At 34.2% G+C, this 18,011-nt stretch overlaps 1 protein-coding gene across 1 annotated transcript in view; it reads left to right on the forward strand.

Moving 5' to 3' along the window:
• Positions 1-486: 486 nt before the first annotated feature.
• Positions 487-18,011, forward strand: part of LOC119603183 (activator of 90 kDa heat shock protein ATPase homolog 1) — a 66,166-nt gene continuing 48,641 nt past the window's right edge. The window contains exons 1-2 of the mRNA XM_037955136.1: positions 487-768; positions 827-1,427. Coding sequence (XP_037811064.1) covers positions 621-768; positions 827-1,427 — 749 coding nt within the window. The 5' untranslated portion in view covers positions 487-620. The remainder of the gene's footprint in view (positions 769-826; positions 1,428-18,011) is intronic.

The raw sequence follows: 18,011 nt of genomic DNA on the forward strand, positions 1-18,011 counted from the left end.
TTGTTGTATAAAATGTGTTACAATAAGCATAGTTGCATATTTACTACTTTTTAATTCCCGGGATTCCCGACTAAAATTCCCTGGAATCGGGAATCTAAAAATCACTCCATTTCCCGGGAATTTTTTCCCGACGCTTCCCGGGAACGAAATCCTAGACACGACTCAAAAACTTATGTTTTTCTTAAAAAATTTGAACTGAGTTGCCACTTTTTTCAGACAAATTGACAAGAGTTGCCACATCATTATGTCTTCATGTATAAAAAACTGTTTGAGACAATTTTTCATAAAAATAACTGTAATAATGACTATTTTCTATCGAAAATACTTATATAGAGATACTTTTCTATCCAACAAACCAAAATAAAAACATTTTTCTATATAACAAACGCATATATAGAAATTTTCTGAAAAGAACAAATTCTCAGCATAGATTTGTCGATAATTTTGCCGTCGCCGGTATATAAGAGTTAGTGGCATTTATTTAGCGATTTTTCTAGAAATTGTGATCTGGTAACCTTGTATTTGACAGAGGTTATGTTACATGTTTTTCTGGAAAATTCAATCATAATTTACTCAAAAGTACATTGAAGAATCCATTTGTTTTTCGTTTTTTTTTTTAAATGGCTAAGTGGGGTGAAGGTGATCCTCGTTGGATTGTTGAGGAACGTCCAGATGCTACAAATGTGAACAACTGGCATTGGACCGAGAAAAATGCTACTCCATGGTCAAAGGATAGATTTAACCATCTATTTAAAAATTTAACGATAGGTGAAATTTTATTTATTAAAATTAGTAATTTTAATTATATTTTGTTCATATGAAACAGGTGACGATAATATAAGATGTACAATTGAATCGGTAGAAAAATGCTCTGGTGAAGCAACAGCAAATAATCGAAAAGGAAAGTTAATTTTTTTCTACGAATGGGATCTAATTCTAAAATGGAAAGGTTCTTTTTTAAAGCCATCTTCATCATCACATACTGGCAAAATTTCAATACCCAATTTGTCGGAAGAAAATGAATTAAGTGATATTGAAATTACAATTACTATTGATGAATCTAATGATACATCAGAAAATATAAAACAATTTATGTATAATGTTGGAAGAGAAAAAATTCGACAAATATTGGGAGTATACATTACTGAGCTTAAAGAAGAATATTCTAAAAATTTAATATTGCCTATAAAAGATAGTACTCAAACAATTGAATGTAAAAAAAATGTAAAACCATATGCTACAGATCTCCCAAAATCGGAAATAAGGCCAGTATCATCTCTGGGATGTAAATTGGATGTTTGTACAATATCTATTGAAGAAGAGTTCCAGTGCTGTGCTAATGATTTGTATAATGTTCTAACAAAGGACTCTATGGTTACAGCATTCACCAGGGCTCCTGCAAAAGTCGATGCTAATCGAGGTGGCCAGTAAGTATTTTTTAAATTCATAAGATTTATTTACCATTATGGTAAATAACACGTATAGATAATTATAGCAAAGCTTTCTTTTAAAAAAGTATATCATTCAAATGTGGTATTTATATATTGGGTAATTCCAAAATTAATCGACTGAAAAACTTTGGATACCCAGCAAAAAAAGTGTGGAAAAAGATGTAGAATTTTCATCACAACTAGTAACCAAATTTAGGTGAAAAACCTATGAATTTTACATTAGCGTGTCATTGGAGGGATATTGTTAATTTTTGACAACTTTGAACTACATCTAAGCATATCTATGTAAAAATCCGATATTTATATGTCAAAAACAAACCACATTCTTTCAATGAAACGCTTATGTAAATTTCATTGGCTTTTCATCAAAATTTTAAGTATTTCGAATATATTGTTTGTAGTGACTTTTATATATCTCTTTTCCCATTTTTAACTGTGTTTTTATTTGTAAGGATATGTTTGGTTTATAAAAGCGAAAAGTATGCAATCGCATTTTTAGATGTGATTAAGATGTCGTTTGTAAAGTATGACATTAATTATTTTTTGCTGGGTAACGTTAGACGGAACTTCAGTTACTCGTGTCAAAAGGGCCAAAAACATATAGAAAATGTCCTTTATCATAAGGGCCAACTTAGAAAGAATTAATTATATTTATTATATTATTAATTCGGTTTTTAATTTTTGAATTAAAATTCTAAAACTGAATTCCTTGGCTTTATTTTCCATTCACTTAATTTCTAAGAGAATTAATTTTTTATAGGAATGAATTCTATTGAATGATCATTCCTATTTGTTTAATTCCTTCTATTACAATTTGAACGAAAGAAAAATATGTTTAATACAATTTTTGAGGATGTATACTACATCAAATCCGAAGAAATACGCCTAGGCCACTATCGGGCCTGTTGTGCGTTCCTTGTCATGAAAAAAAGGGAACTGAATGAATTATTTTTCAATGTTCAGAAACTCAGTTTCCTGAACGTAATTCCTAAGAATCTTCCAATCAGAAAAAATACATATGAAAGTGTTTTCTATTTCAATAAAATAAATTTTATGAATTTTTAATTTTTTGAAATTTTTTTCAACTGATTCCAAGAAGTTGTTTCGGAACTAGTATGCGTTCCATTGAACTAGTGTAGTAGCAATGTATAACTAGTTCCTTGAAGACTATTTAGAAGTATTTAAGAACCACAACAATGTTCCGAAGAATGGGTTCCAGATGTAATGGCGACACCACTAGTTCCAAGGTTGTTGTTTAAGAATCTGAAGTGGTTCTGTTTGTTCTCGTTCCAGAACTAGTTGTTTTTAGGACAAGTTCTAAAATTTTTCCTGGATGGTTAAAAATTTTTAAATTCAATTGTAATCACAGAAAAAATTAATTTAAAAAAATTTTCAATTAAACGATTAATCGAAAATTTTTAAAGGTAGGTAGGTTGATAGGAGGATGTATACTACATCAAATCCGAAGAAATACACCTAGGCTACTACCGGGCCTGGTGTGCGTCCTTATCATGAAAAAAAGGGAACTGAATGAATTATTTTTCAGTGTTCAGAAACTCAGTTTCCTGAACGTAATTCCTAAGAATCTTCCAATCAGTGTTAGTCAGGAATGTTTTCTCAGGAATAACATCACTTCCAAGATACTTGGATCTAACTTCGACGAATGCCTGGCAGTGGCAAAGAAAGTTCTCCAGAGTTTTACTGTCCTCACCACATGCTCTACATTCGTCTGAATCCGCACGTCCAATTTTGCATAGATGTGCTCGTAATCCTGTGTGTCCCCTCAGAATACGTACCATCATAATAACTTCAGACTTGCTCAATTTGAGGAGATTTGTCGTCTTGCTCTCATCAGGGTCACCCCATAGAATCTTTGTGGTTCTACCCACCGTTTCATTATTCCAAGAGGCCTTATACGTACCATCATAATAACTTCAGACTTGCTCAATTTGAGGAGATTTTTCGTCTTTCTTTCATCAGGATCTTCGTGGTTCTACCCACTGTTTCATTATTCCAAGAGGCCTTATGGGATTCTCTCACCCATATTTTTAGTTCAGCTTTTGTTGCGTCGAATGGTTTCGCATTTGTCAGGTTAACTGCCTCGAGCTCCCTACCCTTTAAAGCTATTACATACGCCCTTTCGTTACCGACTACTCCCGAGTGGGCTGGTACCCATATGATGTGAACCTTACCTCTGGGAGAGTATTCAGTTAAAGCTTTCTTACAATCCAATACGGTCTTAGATTTAGTTCTATCGCCTAATATCGCCCTAATCGCCTTCTGTCTATCGGTGAATATATTAAGCGCTGTGGGCGCCATATTTATTCTAATCCAATTTACGCATTCCGTTATTGCTCGTACTTCTGTCTGGAAGCTTGTGTTATGATTTGGTAAACTGTGGTATATTTCTGTTTCTGGGTCTTCAATATAGAACCCCAGCTCCACTTCGTCCCCAATTTAGAGTCATCCGTGTAACAACGGATTCCTACTGGTATTTGCTCTAATGTTCCGCTTTACCAAGACATTCTATCTGGGATCAGCGTTTCAAAGTTTCCGACATATTCTGTGTCTGGTATACGATCAGGCACGTCCGATGTTTTTGTATAACCTTCCAATGTGTCCAGTATACATTGATGACGTGTCCTATAACCGCTTTTGGCCAGTTCGCCTAAAGTAAATAGCCGTTCGGCTGTAAGCGCCGCCTCATATCTTAAATATGTTTCAATGGGTGGAATATCTAGCAACGTTTCCAGAGCTTTGGTTGAAGTAGTACACATGGCACCACTTATACCCATGTACGCTGAACTCCCTGTAGTAGTTTGATATTGCACTTTTTGTCTAAAGCAGTCCACCAGATTATTGAAGCATAAGCTAGAATTGGTCTAATTACACTTTTATAAAGCCAGTTTGTCATAGTAGGACTAAGACCCCATTTCATGCCTATAGTTCTCCTACATATCGCCCAGCACCGATGTGCCTTGTTGATCCTATCCTCTATGTGGTGTCTCCATTTTAATTTCCGGTCGAGGATTACACCCTGTGGTATACCGCGAAATACTTTTTTCCTAATAGTAATATCGTACATCTCGCTTATCCATCTGTTCCTTAGCATGTAGTTGATTCAGTTACGGAGCACCTGGTCAACATAAAACTGGTCTAAGGTTTGAATAAGACTATCAGTGTGCACGTTATTGAAAGCGCCTTTGATGACAATACATACCGCCAATGTATATAGTTTGCTTTCAAAGGATGCACCTATGTAGTGGACAACTTCGTTAAAAGCGGTTTCCACCGATCGTCCCTTTACATAAGCATGCTGCTTAAATTTTAGGTCTTTGTAGGGTATACTGCTTTTAACCATACTATCGACTATCCGTTCCAAGGTTTTAAGTAGGAAGGACGTAAGACTTGTCTGTCGATAAGACTTAGGTGTCGAATAGCTAGGTTTCCCTGGTTTAGGTATAAATATTACCATTGCATCCTGCCATTTAATCGGAGTTTATGTAAATTTCAAGCATGCAGTGAATATCTGAGACAGATGTACGAAACCAGTCCCACCTGCATCTGTAAGAGTGCCGGGAAAATGCCATCCGGCGCTGCAGCTTTATAGAGAGCGAAGCTCTTGATTGCCCCTTTAACCATATTCGATGTAATTACAATTTCCGTCTTAGCCTTTCCTTCCTCCAATATCGGTTCATCTATGTTATTCGATATACCGGGTGGGAAATGAAAGTTCATTAGGGGTTTCATTGTCTCCTCCATATCCTCCAGCCTCCTGCCCGTATCATCGACCATAGTAGTATTTTGCTCACGATTGCAGGATGACGATGACACGTGACTCGCGAGTGGATCAACATTTGCCGCCGGTAATGGGTTATTTAGGCCCTGCACCGTAACTTTCATCTTTTTATTTTTATTTTCCATGTTGTTTTTTTTTTCAGTTTTTTGGTCCGTGGGGAATATAATATTCCCAGGTGGTGGACAATCTGCGCTCCCTCAGCTTGAGTCAAACTAAAACTGTGGGAGGACAGATGGTCCCCCTATCCGCCACCCAGGGACGCGCTCGGTAGGAAAAACGGGAAAACTCCCCGTTTTTACAGCCTAGTGAAATAATTTTTTCTACACTAAATTATTAGTTCAAAAAATATTGCTGCACTATTTTTTTCAACAGAGAAATGTTTCACTCATTTGAAAGTTTAAGTTAATAGGTCAGTCTAGAAATGGTTTAAGTCAAGCAAAAACTCATTGGACGAATATTATTGATGAATAAAACGTTCATTATTTACAAAGTTTTCAAGTTATTGCCAAAAAAACATTCAGTAACCATATCACTTTGGCAACTGGCAACGCAGTTGAAGTGGCAATCGAGATACATAATTGACCTATTGATTTATTTCTTCGAGGAGGGTCTACCATTCCGCTAAAGAAAAAAATCGTTATACTTGAGCAGAAGAAGGCAAAAGTTTTGGAATTTAGATGTTTCAACCATTTCTTTTTAAAGCATAAGATGTTGTTGGGATAACTGCATATGTAGGGTATATCAAAATCTGTATTTTCCATTTTAATAGATGTATCTTTTGTTGTTTAATTATGGACCGATCCTCGTCAAATTTTCTAGAACGATTTTAGTTTATACAAATCTTGTTTATGTTGAATTTCATCGCTCGCATTTTTTGGCTAGTAATGAGCGTTAAAGCCATTTTCTGAAGTGGACCTTTTATGGTGAATAGGGTCAATTATGGACCGATCCTTATAAAATTTTACAGAGCGATTTAGGTTTCTATAAAATATGTTCATATCGAATTTCATCGCTACCGATCCTTATAAAATTTTACAAAACGATGTAGGTTCCCATGTCGAATTTCATCGCTATAGATGCTTCTTTTAGACAGTTATGAGCGTTAAAGTCATTTTCTGAAGGGGAAATTATATGGCGGTAGAGTCAATTATGGACCGATCATTATAAAATTTTACAAGGCCATTGAGGTTCCTATAAAATATGTTCATGTCGAATTTCATCGGTATAGATGCTTTTTTTAGACAGTTATGAGCGTTAAAGTCATTTTCGGAAGGGGACCTTATATGGAGGATAGGGTCAATTATGGACCGATCCCTATAAAATTTTACAAAGATATTAAGATTCGTATAAAATATGTTCATGTCGAATTTCATCGCTATAGATGCTTCTTTTAGATAGTTATGAACGTAGTCTTCTGTCGTCTGTCCTGTTCACACGTGTTTTTACTCTGTCCGCAATTAAATGTCGTTTATCGCGTGTCCGCGTCGGGAAAACAAAAAAATATTTTGTTAAAGAAAAATTTACAAACAAACAATCAAACAAGTAAGAGTGTTATATTCGCTATGCCGAATCTTATATACCCACCATCAAACCTCGTTTGACTCGAACGAAACTTACTTATGTCGAATTTCATCTATATACTCGTATATTTAGGCCAGTTATAAGCGTTAAAGTAACTTTCTGAAGGGGATCTTATATAGGGGGGTAGGGTCAATTATGGGTCGATCCTCATAAAATTTGGTAGACTGAATTTGGTTCGTATTAAATTTACTTGTGTCGAATTTCATCGCTACACTCGTATTTTTAAACCATTAATGAGCGTTGCAGTCATTTTCTGAAGGAGACCTTATATGGGGGGTAGGGTCAATCATGGACCGATCCTCATAACATTTTTTAGATAGATTTTGACTCGTATGAAACTTACTTATGTCAAATATCATCTATATACTAGTATTTTTAAGCCAGTAATGAGCGTTAAAGTCATTTTCTGAAGGGGACCTTATATGGGGGGTAGGGTCAATTATGGACCGATCCTCATAAAATTTTACATAGTGATTTTGGATCATAAGAAACTTACTTATGTCGAATTTCATCGCTATATTCGTATTTTTGAACAAGTTATGGCTGTTAAAGCTGCTTTTCGAGGGGCCACTTGTATGGGGGCTATCAAAAAATGTGGACCGATATTGCCCATTTCCAATACCAAACAAACCTTACCTATAAGAAATATTTATGTGAAATTTCAACCCTCTAGCTCTTTCCATTCGGACTCTATCGTGCTTTCAACAGACAGACAGACGGACGGACAGACATGGCTAGATCGTCTTAGAATTTAATGAGGACCCAGAATATATATACTTTTGTGGGTCTATGATCAATATTTCGATGTGTTACAAACGGAATGACAAAATCAATATACCCCCCATCTTTTTTGATGGTGGGTATAAAAAGAACAAAACAAATAGTGAAATATATTGAAAATTAAAAAGAATAAAACACAATACACATATGGAATAAAAACAAATATCCACAACACTCTCTTATACAAAACAATAACGTAAAAGAATACAATATACAGTGTCTCTCATAAGTATTCGAATTTGGGTAAACTATGAAAAGAAACCAAATTTAATAATATATTTTGTGTGGAAAATAAATAAATTAATTTGTTATATTGTCTAGATAGTCCTTAGTTTTGATATCACGCCCCTTAAAAATTGAAAACTTTACATTTACTTAAATTAGTTGTGCTTTTTTTAAAAAAAGTCCATGAAACTACTTCACAAAAGTATGCGAATTTTTCCTGTATTTCATATTTGATCATATTATACGATACACAAATTTTAGAATCGCATGGTTTTATGCTTAATATGGTTTTAAGGGGTTACTATCAACCGCATGGATATATTTTTGACCCATTTGGTCCACAATTTTGGGGGATTTGTACCCTCTTTTCATGTAATATCATTAAAATGGCGATTTTTAGCTATATTTGTAATGTTTTCACCCTTTTTCCAGAAATAAAACCAAAATTTAATATTGGAATTTAATAGAACCCATAGGGTATCTAAAAATTATATTTTTTGTTATAAGGATCTGTACTTAAACGTTCCAAGATGTATTTTTGGTATCGTTTTTCAGTTTCTAATTGAATTATCTGGATCATAAGTCCCTTTTCGTACCTCTAGGGACGATATTTTTCGACAAAGTTGTCTAGTGTATATTCATGTACATATTGGCACTAATGTATTTTAAATTTTCAATATATTATAGCGGTATACAACCCCAAAACATGCCTTAACAAAACGTCATCCTGTATAGTAGATTTCAGTTTTTACTACTCGTAACTTTCACGCTTATGTTGCCCGTTACAATAACACTGTAAGTCCTAAATCTTGGTTTTAATTTGATCATAGTAAATAATATTTAAACACATATCAACATTTTTGATGTGATCATAATGATATCGTGCCATGCAGCATGGAGGCCATTGGTATATAAAAATAATGATTTTACTATTTTGAATGGTGTTTCTTCGAGGCATGTTTTGGAGTTGTACACTTCCACAACACATTGAAAACTTAAAATGTATAAAAGCTGATATCTAAAAGAATATATACCAGAAAACTTTCCCCGAAAATAGTTGATCCTAGTATTATAAAAATGGACTTATGTTCCAATATATTGAATTAGCGAAAGAAGAATGATCCGAATAATTTATCTTGGAACGTTTAAATACAGATTCTTGTAACAAAAGATATTATTTTTAGATACCCCAAGGGGTCTTTTAAGTCCCAATATCAAATTTTTGTTTTATCTCTGGAAAAAAGGAGAAAAATTTACAATTATGGCCAAAAATCGCTATTTTAATGATATTACATGAAAAGAGGGTACAAATTCCCCAAAATTGTGGACCAATGGGCCAAAAATATATCCTTTCCGTGGATAGTAACCCCTTAAAACAATATTACGCATAAAAACCATTCGATTCTAAAATTTGTATTGCGTATAATATGATCAAATATGAAATACAGGGAAAATTCGTATACTTTTGTGAGGCAATTTCATGGACTTTTTTTTAAAAAAGCACAATTAATTTAAGTCAATGCAAATTTTTCAAGTTTTAAAAAGCGTGATATCAAACATAAGGACTATCTAGACAATATAACAAATTAATTTATTTATTTTGCACACAAAATATATTATTAAATTTGGTTTCTTTTTATAGTTTACCCAAATTCGAATAATTATGAGAGACACTGTAAATGCAATAATAACAATATTCACAAATAAAACAGAAAGAGAATCTTAAAATAAAAATACCGCTAAATGCAACAACAATAGGGACAGCAGAACAAATCATCATTTCCAACAGTGTTGGCACTTGTTAATAGTGTTGACACAATTGGCCGTTTTTTATCATAATGACCACATCAGGGCTTTTATGGCTCCTTTAAATTGCGTCATTGTGAAACCTTTTCCTTATCCTCTGACCACTAATTTCTTGTGATATTGGTGTTATTATATTGATTGTTGTTGAACTGTTTGATGACGAAGGTATAGCACTGGTCACCAAGCAGTTTCGTTAACAATAATAAATTATAGGAACACTATATCATAGGAATTGATTTGAACCTCTTCTTGTATCGTAATGGCGGATCGCTTTCCTTTCCTCTGTATATGCTCACGTTTTCGCCTTATGTGAAACACAGGTATCTGAGAATGCTGATCCACAGGATTTTTATATACCTGGGTATCACCTATCGCTTTTCAACTTCCATCGGGGCATTGCTATGTACGTTCGCAATGAAGTTGTGTACCAGTGCCAGCAACCATTAGGCGCAAATGATACCGAATTTAGCTGTCTCTGCTATCAGGACACACTATTTGCACTTCGGGTTTCTTTACAGAAGTCCAAATGCGGGAAAAGATGCTACCATATTGAACTTCGACGCCCTTTCCGATTCCATACTGAAGATTCTTGAGAGTTGTCCGAACAGTGAAATTGTAGTTGCTGGTGATTTCAATGTTCACAACTCATCTTGGCTTCGCCATTCAAGTCATAAAACTCCGAGGACAAATATGTGGAGTTATTTGCCGCGCACAACCACCTTGTGCAATTAGTGAATAAATTCAATTGGAAACTTAGTTTCCTAGACAATAATGTCAATGCCATGGCGAAAATGGTTGAAAATATAATTATGCTAGGAATGAAAACATTCAAAATCGTCGATTAGACCTAGGCAAAAGTCTTGGTTATAGACCAACAATTTACTTAACGACCGCCAGTATGGTTTTCGTAGAGGTCGCTCTACGGGAGACTTACTAGCTTTCCTTTCGGAGAAATGGTGTCATTTCATTCACCATTTTGGCGAAAGTAAAGTGGTTTGATAGAGTGTGGCATGGTGCACTTGTATCAAAACTAATTGCATTTGGTGTCGGTAATAACTTCTCTCGATTTATTTCGAGCTTTCTCAGAGATCGAGTTCAAGAATAATTCAGGGGTACCGCAAGGCTCCGTTCTTTCCCCTATTTCTTATTTTTATAAATGACCTTCTATGTCAAACTTCCAACTCTATCTACTCTTTTGCGGATGACAGCAGTATCTGCCATTCTTATTCATTCAATCATAGGCCAAGCCCTCTAGAGATTGGGGCAATGAGGCGCAATATGAATGAATCGCTTAATCACGACATGATAAAAATCTCTGAATGGGGTCGTGTTAACAGAGTCGATTTTAACGTCCGCAAGACTCAGTGTTCTTTTTAACACATAAACGCTTGGCAGATATTGTTGTTACATCTATATATGTATATAGGTGGTGTAAATATTAAGGAATCATAAACTCTTGGTGTTCTGGGCATGAAAATTCAGTGCGATGGACTAAACACATTTTTCAAGTGTCTAAAGAAGCATTCAAGTGTCTCGGTTTTTAGAAACGGTGTAAGACATACTTCACGCCCTTTGATCTTACTATTTACACCACTTATATCCGACCGAAAATGGAATACAACTCTCATGTATGGGCCGGAGCTTCGAAGTCTATTTTGGGGCTACTCGACCGCGTACAGGAGAGAGCGAAGGTACTTATCGGTGACAGTGGGGTATCCAACTCTATTGATTCACTGGAGCACCGTCGCAACGTGGGGTGTATTTTACTGTTCTATCGATACTACAATGGAATGTGTTCCTTTGAAATTAGGGATCTTGTTACCGATACCCATTTGTGGTAAATTGGTCAGTGGTCCGCACAACACACTACAGGGAAAATTCATTCTTCAGCCGCACTGTTCGTATGTGGAATAAACTTCCTGCAGAGGTATTCCCTGCCACTTTCGATATAAGAAGATTTAAATCAAATGTTCACAAACACTACTCCCTCTATCCTCCTTCCCACAACCTATTTTGCTAGCTCCAACACAATGCTTCGCATAAGTAGGGTCATCCCCTGAGTGTTGGTCCATTTAAAAAAATTATGGACCAATCCTTAGAAAATTTTACAAAGCGATTAAGGTTCTTATAAAATATGTTCATGTTGAATTTCATCTCTATAGATGCTTCTTTTAGACAGTTATAAGCGTTAAAGTCATTTTCTGAAGGGGACCTTATATGGGGAGTAGGGTCAATTATGGATCGATCCTTATAATATTTTACAAGGCAATTGAGGTTCCCATAAAATATGTTCATGTCGAATTTAAAACAATTATTTATTTTTTTAAATTATTTTTTTATTAATGAAAAAATGTTTTATTAAAAACCTGGATATTTTTCTTGGTATATTTCAAGTAAAATTTGGTACTGTGCCTTTAAATAAATTCGAATATGATATTTTTTCATCCATATTTCATTTACCTTGCGGCAAAAAATGTGATGTTGTCTCACCAAAAACTAAATAAAAATTAATTTATGCTTCTTCTTCAATGTATGCTTCTTCTGCTTCAATTTCAGTTGAAAATCAAAAGTGTTTTTTTTCATCAAACCAGTGCGTGTGAGTTTTTTTCACTAACACAATCAATAAAATTCCTGTGGGTGTAAATTTGTGAAAACATATATTTAGTTATAATTGTTTTCCAAAATTAATTTGTTAAATTCGATTTGTATATCTCGAGAAATATATATTTTTCATTTGAATTTTGGTCTGAAAACTTAAAGTGATATTTTATGCTGTTATTACTACAAGAGTTATTTTAAGAAAATTTATATCTGTTTTATTTTTCTCACATATATCAAATAATTTTCAAAGAAAATATACATACATCATCAAATTGAGGAAAAACTGCTGAAAAGTTGCTGATGGAGGATTACCGCAGCCATCCAAATTAATTATTGTGAGAGCTAGAAGCATTTTTGTTCAAATCCCAAATGGGGTTGCACATAAGGAAAGCTTCCAAAAGCCATTCAAATCTATAACATCATGGGCAGGGTACTGGTCAAAGGTAAATTCCTCCTGACAATCAGTGAGGTCATGCAGTCAGCACTAAGTGATCTATCAACCTGGGCAAATAGGAATGGGTTGGGTGTGAATCTATCTAAGACGGAGCTAGTTCTCTTCACTAGGAAATATAAAGTTGAGAGTTTTAGCTTGTCGAAATTAAACGGCGTTGAACTGACTTTATCGGAAGGAGCCAAGTATCTAGGGACCTTCCTTGACCGCAAATTGTCTTGGAAGAAGAATATAGAGGAACGGCTTAAAAAGGGCCTCAATGCCTATTACACGTGCAGAAACTCTATTGGTAAGAATTGGGGTTTGCGACCAGACATGGTAAATTGGATTTACACGTCGGTAGTAAGGCCCATTATTACCTATGGTTGTACTGTGTGGTGGGTAGGGATGAGGAAAAGCAGCTATAGATTAATACTCAGTAAGGCTCAAAGATGTGCTTCTATCGGCATAACAAGTGCCAGGGGTAGTACACCGCAAGCGGCATTGGATATTATTCTGAATCTGCTCCCAATTGAGAAATATGTTGAGAGTGTAGCGGCTAGGAACTAATTCAGACTGTTTGAATCAGCTATAGTAAGACCAAAGCGGGTAGGCCACACTTGAATACTGTACGAGGTAGGTCTAACAGGAATTGAGGGAAGTACGAGGGTATTTCTGATCATTTGGTTACGAACCTGGACTTCGGAGTAACACCCTCAATAGGAATTCCTAGTAGGGATGAGTGGGAAGGATCTGAAGTGCTGTTTGAGGGGTGTGCAGTTTTCACTGACGGATCCAAGATGGACTCTGGCACAGGTGCCGGGGTTTATTTGGTAGATGACAACATAAAAGTGTCCTACAAACTTCCGGACGAATGTAGCGTCCGTGAACATTATTAAGACTCACGTTACTAGGGGGTCGGAAGTGACGATTTATGTTGATAGTCAGGCAGCTCTTAAAGCTTTGCAGTGTAAAACGTTACATTCTAGCTTGGTAAACAGCTGCAAAAGGACCTGGAAGGGTTAGTCAGGTTATACACATTTAGGCTGTGTTGGGTACCGGGACACTGTGACATACAGGGTAATGAGATTGCAGTTGAATTGGCCCTACAGGGCTCGGATTTGGAGCTCGATAGTAGGGTCGGTTCGATAAAACCCCCTTTTGTCATTACTATAGGCTAATTTCCGAATATTTCAGAAACTCCACCAACCAATCCTGGCACAGTAGGCTGGATTGTAGGGTTTCTAGGACACTATGGCCGAAGTTAAATCCATAAGCAACCAGAATGCTATTAGGTCTGAACAGGAAGAGTATAAGGATTTTAGTAGGGGTAATAACCGGACACTGCTCCATTTGAGCCTTTAGGGGTAATGGGGTCGGTAACACACAGGATTTTTGCAGGTTGTGTGATGACGAAGAGGAACTGGAGACAGTAGGGCATATTTTATGCCACTGTCCCAGATTACAGAGTCTGAGACTGAAATGGCTAGGTGAAGGATACAACGATGAACTAGGAGATGTATCAGGGTGCAACCTAGGCGACATCATGGGCTTCATCAGGGGAATTTTCCCTTCCATGATCACTTCCTTTCTCTGTTCTCTTTTTGGAGGGAAAATCTCACTCTTCTCATCTCTCTTCTCTTCTGTCTTCTTTTGATTTCTCCTTGTTCTTTATTAAAGGGATTCACAATGGACCTTTGGGTCTGCGAGTGGATGTATACATTGGTATACAACCCCTTTAAAACTAAACTATAGGCAGGGTAAACTGGCTACACGTGCCTTCGAGTTTCTTCTTCAAGTAATGTAATTGTTCTTGGTGGATGTGTTCTTTTTCTTAAAAGATTGTTTCTTTTCTTATTACATGCATTTTTATACATAGACTACCAAATATGGGGAGCTAGATGTATATTCATATTCTCTGTTGGTGCAGCTTATTCAGTATTACGAATGTCGTTCAACAATTTGACCTAGTCCCCATACTAATGCCCTCCCAGAACACTGATATTTATGAATCTCAAAATAATGTGATTGGTCTATTATATGAACGAAATTCAGATAATACCTGGATAATATATGTACCTTCTTCTTTTAGTTATAACCAGAGTACGAAAATAAACTAAACCAAACGTTTGAAATTGTTTTGATCTTTGCAGTGAGTAAAACAGAAACAAAACCAAAACAACAAAATCGATGTTCTCATTTGGTTTTGTATTGTTTTTGCTTTTGAGCACATCATGTTCATTAACTCAAATGTACGCAGCTAGAAAAGAAAACAATGGGAGCAAAACTAAAAAGTTTTGTACATTATGGAAACGTTTGCGAAATGCTTCGTTTGTTTTCATACTCTGGTTATAACACATGTTTTGATCGTGGTTATACAGTGAATCAATTAAGTAATTTGCCTATGTCAAATTTTATAAATTTTAAGAAAAAACTTTGTCTGAACAATTATTTTTAGCAAATTTAAGCAATTTGTTTGTTGTATTTTTAATTTTCTACCAAAAAAAAGTAAATTATTAATTAGTAATTAAATGACCTTTTTGGTCATTTTGCATTGATAAACAAAAACTACACTACGGAAACCCCATCTATTTGGGGAGTACTGTGTGAATTTTATTTAGAATTGTATAATATTGATTCTTATTCAATATTCTTAAAAAGCTAACACTAAGTACCATCCTAGCCACTCTAAGTATGGGGACATCAACGCATACCACTATAGAACTATTACTTGCTAAAATCTTGATTTTCAGCCTCATATTTTAAATGCTTTATTTTATGAATCAAATAGAGTAGGCGTATTTGGATCTGGATAGTTGTAGTTATTGTTTTTGTGGACCTCTATCTGTAAATATCTAAATTAGATATTTTTTCTGTACCACATGGCAGTTCACTTTATATTGGTTCCAAGTAACTTGAGGTCTAAATTTAAACGTAGTGTTCTTCCTAGTTGGTATATGGACTTTGGAGAAGATAAATAAGGAGTTCAATGGTTTTCCTCGCATACAAGTCGCTCTCCTTTGGCAGTTAAAGATTTTGAAAGATCACTCAGTGCATTTTTTCTAATAATTCTTTGGGCCATTTCATCAATTACTCTATTTTATATTTTTTAATGATATTGATTAAACATCTCATAATATATTTACACTTGTTCTAAAAATCTAAACTAATTTTTTACATTGGAATTGCCTCATTATTTCCCTTAAAACATTTTTAACGCAAATAACATCACAGTTTCACACAATGAGGATATGATTTTTGCAAATTCCAATTGAAAAATACTTAACACGTGTCCTTTCAACAATAAAACAATAAATTCCAAAAAGTAATTAAAAAAACCCCAACGAAATTACCTTGAATTCTAAAAATGCAAAATACTTTATTGACCTGCAAATTCTGATGAAAAATAATAAATTGTAACAACAAATGTACCAAAATTTGTATTTTTATATTTTTTTCTTGGTTTTCCCATTTTACACAATCTCTATTTTTAATTGGAAAACAAAAATTTACTTTTTACCTGTTTTATAAAATTTTATTTATGAACAAAAACCAAAATTCTCTTTAAGAAAGGTAGGCAAAAAACTTATTTGATTCACTGTATGTGTAAGATTTGGCTTAATTGATGCTTGTTGTACTTAAAATAATTAAAAAGTATTATAGAAAAAGAAACAACAAATTGTTTACTTTTGGTCTTCAATTCAAGTGCATATATTTTTTTGAAATTGCTTTGGAAATGCATAATTAGTGGCTTTAGAAAAATTAGAATTTTAAATTATACATGTTTGTTTAAAAATATCTTGAAGTATTTTACACTTTTCCTAAATGTGGCAATGCTTTCTTTAAATATTTACAAATAAAACAAACTTCAAAAATCTGCATTCTCGTCAAAAATATCAAATCGAAACTAGCATCTAATATTATTTTACCATGGTTTTTTCTGTGAATAGATTGAACGTACTTTGGATTGAACTTAAACAAAATATTTATCATTCACTGGGAATTAATTCATTCATTTTTCATTTTTATTTAGATTTTACGACGGCAACATCATTTTTTTACCGCATGGTGATAAAAACAAGTAAGAGTGCTACATTCGGCTGTGCCGAATCTTATATACCCTTCACCATAGTGTATTTAAAAAATATAAATTTTATAAAATTTAAATTTATGTACCTACAGTGTCTCTCATAAGTATTCGAATTTAGGTAAACTATGAAAAGAAACCAAATTAAATAATATATTTTGTGTGCAAAAAAAATAAATTAATTTGTTATATTGTCTAGATAGTCCTAAGTTTTGATATCACGCCCCTTAAAACTTGAAAACTTTACATTTACTTAAATTAGTTGTGCTTTTTTTAAAAAAAGTCCATGAAACTACTTCACAAAAGTATGCGAATTTTTCCCGTATTTCATATTTGATCATATTATACGATACACAAATTTTAGAATCGCATGGTTTTATGCTTAATATTGTTTTGAGGGGTTACTATCAACCGCATGGATATATTTTTGACCCATTTGGTCCACAATTTTGGGGGATTTGTACCCTCTTTTCATGTAATATCATTAAAATGGCGATTTTTGGCTATATTTGTATGTTTCTCACCCTTTTTCCAGAGATAAAACCAAAATTTAATATTGGATTTTAATAGAACCCATAGGGTATCTAAAAATAATATTTTTTGTTATAAGGATCTGTACTTAAACGTTCCAAGATGTATTTTTGGTATCGTTTTTCAGTTTCTAATTGAATTATCTGGATCATAAGTCCCTTTTCGTACCTCTAGGGACGATATTTTCCGACAAAGTTGTCTAGTGTATATTCATGTACATATTGGCACTAATGTAATTTAAATTTTCAATATATTATAGCGGTATACAACCCCAAAACATGCCTTAACAAAACGTCATCCTATATAGTAGATTTCAGTTTTTACTACTCGTAACTTTCACGCTTATGTAGCCCGTTACAATAACACTGTAAGTCCTAAATTTTGGTTTTAATTTGATCATAGTAAATAATATTTAAACACATATCACACATTTTTGATGTGATCATAATGATATCGTGCCATGCAGCATGGAGGCCATTGGTATATAAAAATAATGATTTTACTATTTTGAATGGTGCTTCTTCGAGGCATGTTTTGGAGTTGTACACTTCCACAACACATTGAAAACTTAAAATGTATAAAAGCTGATATCTAAAAGAATATATACCAGAAAACTTTCCCCGAAAATAGTTGATCGTAGTATTATAAAAATGGACTTAAGTTCCAATATATTGAATTAGCGACAGAAGAATGATCCGAATAATTTATCTTGGAACGTTT

This window comes from Lucilia sericata, unplaced genomic scaffold, assembly GCF_015586225.1.
Source record: "Lucilia sericata isolate MDLA Ls3-8-SP2 unplaced genomic scaffold, ASM1558622v1 Contig000279F_arrow, whole genome shotgun sequence".
NCBI classification, from domain to species: Eukaryota; Metazoa; Arthropoda; class Insecta; order Diptera; family Calliphoridae; genus Lucilia; species Lucilia sericata.